Below are 8,857 nucleotides of genomic sequence, written 5' to 3'. Positions count from 1 at the left end.
CAGTCCTTTAGTGGCAGTAATTAGAAGAATATAAATTAAATTTATTTCTGTGAGAGTTGATTTTTAGACCTTACTTTCAAGATCCATAGGCCAGGAGCTTTTATGATTGATTCACTAGAAAATTGCCTATGTCTGAGTCCATTACAACAAGAGACCTACTTTGTTGTAGGAAACTGAACCAAGTCCCTCTTCTTCGTGCCCTGGGAGCTGGGATGGAAAAGAAATCAAAAATATATTTTGTGAACTGAGAGGAACTTGCTTCTTGTAAATGTTAAACTTCAAAGGTGCTTTGGTTTAGGCTGTATTTTCCTTGGTCTAAGCTTGCTATACAGGAGAAAATAGGCAAGTTATGCCTATCTTAACTGTCTATGCAAGGAATGTCAGCTCTGTTCTGTCTAAAGAAACCTGCTGTTTGGCATTAGAAGATGTTAGCATAATTAAAAATCTGAGGAACTATCTATCTTTTATTTTTTTATTTATTTTTTATTTTTTAATTTTAAATTATGGATAAATAATAGTAACACTTGAGCACAGAAGATTAGAGATCAGAAACTTTAGATTATTTTCAGGGACCTGCCTCTGGCTGAATGCAAAACCATGAAGAAGAATTGCTTTCCTTCGTGGTTGTGGATTAATGAGGGAAACAGGTATTCCAAGGATCAGCTGCTCTGCCTTCACAGTTGTGGAGTGCCTCGTATTTTCACATGTAGTGCTTCAAAACCATGTAAAAAACATTCTTGGAGCACATTTATTTTCAGCTGAGATTGGCCTCTGTACACTGAAACAATCTGGAACAGGCTGCTAGTGGCATAGTTGTGTAACTGGTCTATATACACCCAAAGTACACTGGTACCCTTTTGAAATGTCTTGCACTGCTATGTACTGGGAATGATGAGATAAGTATTTAATGGCCACAGAGCAAAAATGAATCAAACCAATTCAGTTTGGAACATGAGCCAGATTTTAAAAATAATTAGTAAATACAAAACCCACTAAAAGTTGATGTAATTTCTCAATTAGCCTCATTGTTCAAATTGGATTAATTTGCTCTACAAAACTAATTTAAGCTCTGTGTTCTGATGTTAACAGAAATACTTCCTGTAAAACACAAGTTTATGATGGAGAAAATGAATGAAGAGCAGAATTAAAATGATTTCAGAAACTGAAATTGTGCCTGAATGCCATTAAGACTCAGTGAGAGCAGAGGTGTCAAGTGGTTTACTGAAACTTGAGGGTAGTGAACATTTTAACTCTTATTTGCGTATGATGCCTAATACAAAAGGACTCCTTCTATCACTTCAACTGTAATTTATTGGCACTACTGAAAAAAGGAAGGAAAGGAGGGAAGGAAGGCAAGGGAGGACAAAGAAGAAAGAAAGGGTGGAAAGGGGAAGGGAAGGGAAGGGAAGGGAAAGGGCAAAGTGTCAGCTTTCCTTCAATGTTTGTAAAACATGGCAAATAATAGGAAAACCTTTTGAAGAAAAAGTCATCAAAGCCTTTGTTTTCCTCTTTAAGTATGGAAATATCATTCATTTGAGATAGTTACATTCATGCAAGGAGTATATACACCTAAGAAAAAATTATGTGCTTTTGTTACTGAAGGGTGTGTTCAACAAATCTCTTAATTTTCTGCACTGCTTGCTCAAGGCTGGAAAAATGCTGTAACATCAGCCGTACTTCCACTGCAATGTAGCTGTTACTATAGTGCACAATATTAACCTGAAGAACTTGATGAATGACTTCAGAAAAATGGAGCCATAATTTAAATAAGGTTTTCATCTCCTCTTGACTGTGAAGGACTGCACTGATTACGATGTCCAAAAGTAATACACAAACTAAATTGGGCTCAATTGTGGCAGACTTTCTTCCTCATTTTGCAAAACAGGACTAAAGCAGAGAACTTAATTTCTTTTTCAGTTAAAAGTTTGGCAAAGCATTCACATACAATCAAACTAGTTTTGTGGTCTTATATTTACTAGAAATACTAATGCACATGATAAAGAGAAATAATAAATTCTTACTGTTTCTTCTATGATTTCATTGTGCTTGTCAGTATGTTGCAGTTTCAAGTATGACTATATATTATGAACAAAACATTGCTTCTTAAATAAGGTACTATTCCATATATTACCACGGGTAAATCTCACTTTTTTACACAGATATTTGAAATCAGAATCTGTTTAAATCCCTTGGGTGAAATTAACTTTGCAGGGAGTGAGCATAACTGTCTCCATGTCAGTTGCAGGCCCTGATACCAAAGCCTGGCAGGAAGAAGATGGAAAAAGTGAAATTCTAATGAAAAAAATAGGGGAAATAGCATGAGAGACAAGGACTCTCCTCAAACATACCAAGCCAACACTGGATGAGGTCATGTGGTTTGGTATCAAGTAAATTAGGAAAAAGTAAATTAGCAAAAAAGTTTCTTTAACTTGCATGAGGAGCAGAGCAAAGATCAGGGAAAGAACTCACATTGGTAGTTTCATCTTTTTTTATTTTTTTCTTTTTTTCTTTTAAAGCTTGCCTGTTGTCATCACCCCACAGGGGAATGATAGAGTCTGAGAATGACACGAGGGCAGCTGTAGCTTGAAATGGTTACTTCCGCTTACTTAAGGAACAGAATATCAATTTGCATAAAGAAATAAATACTGTGTTTTTCATTTTGTTGAACTATTGAAAAATCCCATATATAATTTTGGAAGAATACAGAGATTGTAGTTTCCATAAAGACTCATGTCTGGCAGTAAGATCTTTGTTAATTTTTGGTTGCATCTTCCTGGACTCATATTTTAGCACTGTATGTGAACTGTAATGGATGATGTCACACAAGCACCATTACTTTCAAGTGTTAAAATTTAAATAGAAAGCCCAAAGCAATTATGGTATTTTGGAGATGCCTTCTTTATTTCAGAGCAAATTTAATCTCTTTCTCATAGCCATTTCTTCATTACGTATTCAAGATAACATGCTGCCATATTAGCTCCTGTATTATTGCTAAAGCAGTGCTAAAAGAAAAGCAAGATACTGAAAACTGTTCTTTCTTAGGTGGCAGTTTGGAAAACTCTTTCAGCATACTTTTCTAAAAATCAATTTTATTTTGTGCTCGATCAGAGTTTTCAAAAGGAAAAAGAAAAAAAAGAAGTGAGGATTGCTGCAGTTGGTGTTAGTTATTCTCAGAACCAAAGAGTATACTATGGATTTTTTGCTCTTTTTTTTTTTTTTTTTTTTTTTTTTCCTTAGTACAGACTTTGTAAGGATGGGTAGGTAAACTGGATGCCTACCAGTGATCCTGCACTGATGATTTCATTTCTGCGGCATGTGTAGTATTTTGCACTTTAACACTGCCTCTAACCACCCACGGTAGGAAAAATAACTATGGATATTTCTTGCATGGAACAAGGTAATGTGGTTTCCCAGGGCAGTGAAGAAAAGGCCCTTGAGGTAGATCTTTAATATAGTTTCAAAATTAAGTGGCTCATTGGTTTTCAGTATCCTTTTGCATTTTGATTTGGCACTAGGGTGAATTATTGGGAAACAATTTGACCTCTTCAAGTATGTGTGCTAGCTAAGCAAAATGTGCTCAAATGGTTACAGCAAAAATGAAAGGCTGAATGAGAAGCACTTAAAGGATAGCAAAAATTGTATTTTTATCATTGTAATTTTTCTCTGGCTGCTGAGCACTGGAAGAAGCCTTTGAAAATGGTGGCTTTTAGCAAAATGCCTGATTAGTACTTTTAATAATACAAGCCAAAAAAAATATTAAATGAGTGATGAAAATTCTACCTGGTATGAAAGGGAGGCGGTGTTTCTTATAATAACATTTTAACCTGATGCAAGATCCCCTGATCTGTTACATGGTACAAGAGACACCAACAAAGGACACTATCTGCACTGTATTTTACCTTTGAGAACTAGTGGCCTGAAACTGACAAGGTTGGAATTACTTCTGTACTACTATCTAGATGAATAAGGACGATTCATGGAATCGTTGAGAAGAAATTGCATCAAACCCATCACGTTGCCTTCTACAACATGGTTCCGAGCCTTGATGACAGGAAAGAAGCAGCTGATGCTGGTCATCTTAAAGCTTTAAACGAATCTCCCGTGATGTAAGGAACAGAAATGTGGTATTGGCGAAAGCTGGAGGATAGGTATGTGCTGGTTGGAAAACTAAAACCCTAAGGAGAACAATTAGCAGTGCTTCTGAATTAGTATTACAAAGACAAGTAAGTGGTACCAGTCCTGGCTACATGTCTATTTGTTCTTTTAACTAACGACACAAAGGCTTAGCTGGAACATAGTTATTGTATTTGATGATGATGATGGAAACCATGGAGGGACCAAGAGGTCTTGGCCAGCCAGCCACTTTGGAGATGAAGATCGGACTTGGAAAAACTACTGACAAACTGTAGAAACGCTGTAGGTGTAAAAAGAAAAAAACAAACCAAATACTCCCCCAAAAAACCCAACCCCTGCGTGGCGGCCGCAGCAGCCAGCCGGGGCTCCCCGCCTCGGCCCAGCTAGGCCGAGGCGATTTTTTCTTCCGTGCCGTTTGTAACCACGGCGGGCTGTCAGCGGGGACCGGCCGGGACCCCCCTAAGGGGCTCATCCCGTCCCGGGAGGACTGTGAGAAAGCCTCGGTGGGGAGGCGGCCATGCCGGGCCGTGTCGGGCGCTGGGGGCGGGCCGAGGCGCGGCGCGGCGGCGCCATCTCAGCGCGCCCGGCGGGGAGGCGGCAGCAGCAGCCCCATGGCCGCTGCCTGGTGCCGGGCGGTGCGCGCTGCCCGCGTCCCCTGCCGCGGGGCTTGCGCCGCTTCGTCCTTCGGCTCCGCGGTGAGTGAAGCGGGAGCTCCACGCCCAGCGGCTCAGCCTGGGGTGCGGGTCCGCCTGCCTCCGGGGCGCCTCCGGGGCTCGGAGTGCCCTGCCGCGCTGCCTGGCACGCTGGGGAGTGGGGCTGGGGGAGACCCGCTGGGCGCTGCTGTGAAGCCCTGGCTGGCGCAAGCTGGGGGCTGCCGCGGCGTAGGGGGGCTCCCGGAGCGAGGGGGGAATATGGGGCGGTGCCCCTACATCGGAGCAAGCGGGCAGCAAGCGGGGTGGTGTGGAGCCGCCGGCACATCCCCAGCTGCTCCCGGCCGTTCCCGTTCTGTGCTGCCAGCCCTGCGCGGTGTGCTGGCGATGCTGCTAGGGGAAAGGCTGCTGGGTCCCGGCCAGGGGGCTCTCGTTTTCGTGACCTGGTGCTGAAAATGCAGGTGGCTTCTGGCCGCCGGGTGTGCTGCAGGTGGCGGAGTAACAGCTCGTGCAAGCAGGTGCGTGGGTCATGGTTTTGGTTGTGGGGATACTCAGGGAAATGCTGATTGCGCTGAGGACGTCGAAAATCAAGTAATCTGAACCTGATTTTCAAAAGCCTCCAAATTATTGAACAGGGTTTTGGTTTAGTTTGCTGTGAGCCTTGATTTATTTATTTATTTATTAAGGTTTAAGTTCAACCACACTTAATGGTTTCCAAACAAAGTGCCCTCTGGGGTTGCTTTAAAATAGGCCAGGTAGTTTCAAGCCAGCCTGGCTGTGAACCAGGCTCCTTTAGGGAGAGTCTGTACACAAGAAGTTTTTTTGCACCAGTACTGAAATTATCTCGGAGCACAGGTTGGTTCATGCTTGTTAACTTTCTCCACGAAAACTGCAGGTTTGATACCGCAACTGCAACACTCTGGTGCATATATGTGTCCTTGTTTTCTTTTTTATTAGTCCTCAAGCTCCAGGGATGAGGTGCTACAAGACAAACGTGCCCGGATCCTGTCGCGAGGGCTGCCAAAGCAAAAGCCCATAGAAGGAGTTAAGCAGGTGCTGGTTGTGGCTTCTGGAAAAGGGGGAGTTGGGAAATCAACAGCAGCAGGTAAGATTTTTCTTCTTTTTGTGCAGTCTGTTGTGTTTTTATTGTTTTGTAATAGATGTATAAATATTTATATGCTAATGTGTCTTTTGAATTGCGTTCAGCTGGCAGCAATAAAACCTGACAGATCACTAAGCTTTATTTCAGTGCCTCAAAGAAATGTGCTTTGATACTCTTCCTCTTCCCCTCTACCCCCATGTGGTATTATGTAAGTAACACTGAAGCTTTTTGTTGCAAAAAACATAGGTTTTCTTGTTTGTTTGTTTTTTAATATTTTATAATATTTCCCAAGGAGTATTTAGGCAGTGGTGTAATCTTCTAATTAAATCCCACTAACAGCCCTCAACCTCTGTGAAGTCTCATTGCAGCCTTTGAAAATCCATACAGGTACAGAGGTCTTCAATTTAGGAACTGTTCGTGCCAAGTGGGTGCCAATTGAGCAGGCAGCTTTGAAATAATGTACTTGTAACAGTGCAGTGCTGTCCTGGGACAGGCTGCTTTTTTGACATAAGAGTAAGCTGAGGTGGAGGGAATTACATGCTGGTGTAGTGGTACTGTTCCTCCTTCGCTAGCAGACTAGGTGTACCTGCACAGTGCTCCACTGTGTTGCTATAGACATTAGGGGATATCAATATGCTAGTGTTTAGAAGGTTTAAGTATCAGGTCACTGTCCAGTCTTCTCAACTACTTGTGAAGACTTCTCATAACAAGAGATGAAACAGTAGTGATAAACCATGCAAAGTGATAAGAACCTGTTGGGTCATGTTGAACTCCTGACTTCTCTCATCCGTGCTTTTAGGCTTTGAATTCAAGTTTTCCTAATTGTAGGTTCCTAAGTCATAGAACAAGATGGTACATGGGTTACTAGTGTTGTATAAATTTGCCTGAAATTCAACGAAGGTGACACTGAAGGTAACATAAAAGATCTCTAAAGTTTTATGAACTTGTTTAAAAACAAATTTACTCTGATTGTGAAAGGAGAGTCATCCTTCAGTTGCGTGTTGTCTATTTGCACAGTCTTCTGTTCATCTCCATTTGCTGTGAATTACACATTGATGTAATTCTTAATTTCTCATTTTGTAGTTTGTACTTCAGCCCTGCTTGAATAGGACTGGCTGGCTAATAAATTCTAGAACATACAAATATGTTACCCATAGTGAAAGCAACTGTACTTAAGGGAAATACATGTGGAAGTATTGAATGCATTTTTTCCTATACATAGGATGCACATTTAATATCTTATACCTAGGATACATGTGTCTGTATGTATATAGTATACACGTTCCTGTATGAAGACATTCAAAACAGTCAATGCTTCTGTTACCTAATGATGTAAGGTTGATGGTTATAATTTGTTGGTGGGTTCTATCAGGTTAATGAAAATACTGAATAGCTATTTGTATGTCAACAGGTTGACAAACTGAACGTAATCTGAACAATACATTATCCCCCTCACTTTTACAAACAAATGTGCTGATTTAAGTTCCACTAACTGGTTTCTGTATGTAGTTTGTACATGTGTTTGTAATCTGTATTTGATTTCTACATAAAGTACAACAGGTGTAAAAACCCTTAAAGAGCTGGGAGTTCTTATCCATTCATTTAAAAATAAAGTAGGATTCAACAGACATTAAATAAGAGAGCTAAGTGATAATTCAAATGTTAGTTAATGTTAAATGTTAACCTATTGTTAATGAATGCATTTATTTATAGTACTGAGAAGAAAGAGGAATCTAGAGTCGTCTTAAAAATAAGAAAGCCTTAAATGGTTCAGATGAGCAATTGAAGATCAAGTAACATGTATGGGGAAAAAAGTAATAGAGGCTTATGGGGAATGTGCTCGGTGACAACTCTGCTGACACAGTTTGAGAGCAAGAGTTGAAAAAGGAAGGAGGGTGGTAATTAGAGGTGGTATACACCTCTTAATTTCTAAAACACCACATAAAGTATTGTCAGCCTTATCTGCATCCCTCTGAAACAATGTCAAGGCTGTTCATATTCCTTTCCCTCTATGGGTTTGTGTTTCAGTTGTTCCAGATCTCCCTGTCAAGATGAGCGGTTATGTATTAGGGTCAGGTTTGTCAGGGGCATTCTTCAATCGATCATTGTGTTTCTTTTGAGTAATTCTTTTTGTCTGTCACATACAGCTTTAGTATTACATTCTTTGTTGCTTTTTGTGCTTTTGAAATCAATGGAGTCACTGATTAAAAGAAGAAATTGTTTTATAGGAAGAAGTATTTTTCAGTCTGTGTTTAGATGCTTTTGGTTGTTTTGGTAATCTTTGTTGAGTAAGAGGTTTTTTGTTTGCTTGATTTCTGTCTCTTTCCTCTATTTGTACTTCCTGTCAAGTTCCCCTCTTTTACCAGTGTTCTGCTAGATTTCCTCAATCCAACTGAAGCTTTCAATTTCTTTTTCCTTTTCTTTTCTGCCCCCTCTTTATACATAACTCTAAGTTGAGAGCATGGTAGAAAATTCATCTTGTCATGTGAAGAGTTCAAAGTGTAGGCTTGAAAGAGTAGAAGCTTCTTATTTACTGAAACTTGTGTTGTTTTCAACTGTGGAAGTGGGGGAAAAATGGCTGGAATAAATAATAAAAGAATAATAAAAACAAAATAAAACGGATAAATAAAAACTGTGGAAAATTAATTTTTACAGTTATTTCTTTGAACAGCAGGATTAACAACTATTGATACTTTGTTTTGAACTTTGAGACACATCCAGCAAAGGCTACTGGGATGAGGTTTTTCATTATTGTTCAGGAGAACTGATAAAGCCAATGCGTTGCCAAATGTAATTTCTTTTTTCCTCTTGTATGTTTTTATTCTGCAGGCAGGATATACTGTTGTTGAAACTCACCCTTTCAAGGTAGAGATCAAAATCCCCATCTATTTATCTGAGCAATGTGGACGCAAATGTGTGCTTTGGCAAGCAGGTTGATAACATTTGTTCTCTCTTGCAGGACCAACATAAT

At 40.1% G+C, this 8,857-nt stretch overlaps 1 protein-coding gene across 5 annotated transcripts in view; it reads left to right on the top strand.

Moving 5' to 3' along the window:
* Window positions 1-4,699: 4,699 nt before the first annotated feature.
* The window catches only part of NUBPL (NUBP iron-sulfur cluster assembly factor, mitochondrial), an 89,581-nt gene continuing 85,423 nt past the window's right edge, over window positions 4,700-8,857 (top strand). For 2 of the 5 annotated variants that reach the window (XM_084287008.1, XM_084287006.1), the window contains exons 1-2: window positions 5,829-5,889; window positions 8,716-8,751. Coding sequence is in view for 1 of the 5 variants with exons in the window: in XM_084287005.1 (XP_084143131.1) it covers window positions 4,746-4,829; window positions 5,742-5,889 (232 nt within the window). In the remaining 4 variants the exon portion in view is untranslated. Of the gene's footprint in view, window positions 4,830-5,741; window positions 5,890-8,715; window positions 8,752-8,857 lie in introns of those variants that run through there. The other 3 variants (XM_084287005.1, XM_084287007.1, XM_084287009.1) reach the window with 3 other exon arrangements.

This window comes from Netta rufina (genome assembly GCF_964035555.1).
Source record: "Netta rufina genome assembly, chromosome: 5".
Taxonomy (NCBI): domain Eukaryota; kingdom Metazoa; phylum Chordata; class Aves; order Anseriformes; family Anatidae; genus Netta; species Netta rufina.
This window is presented reverse-complemented; position numbering and strand designations above follow the sequence as displayed.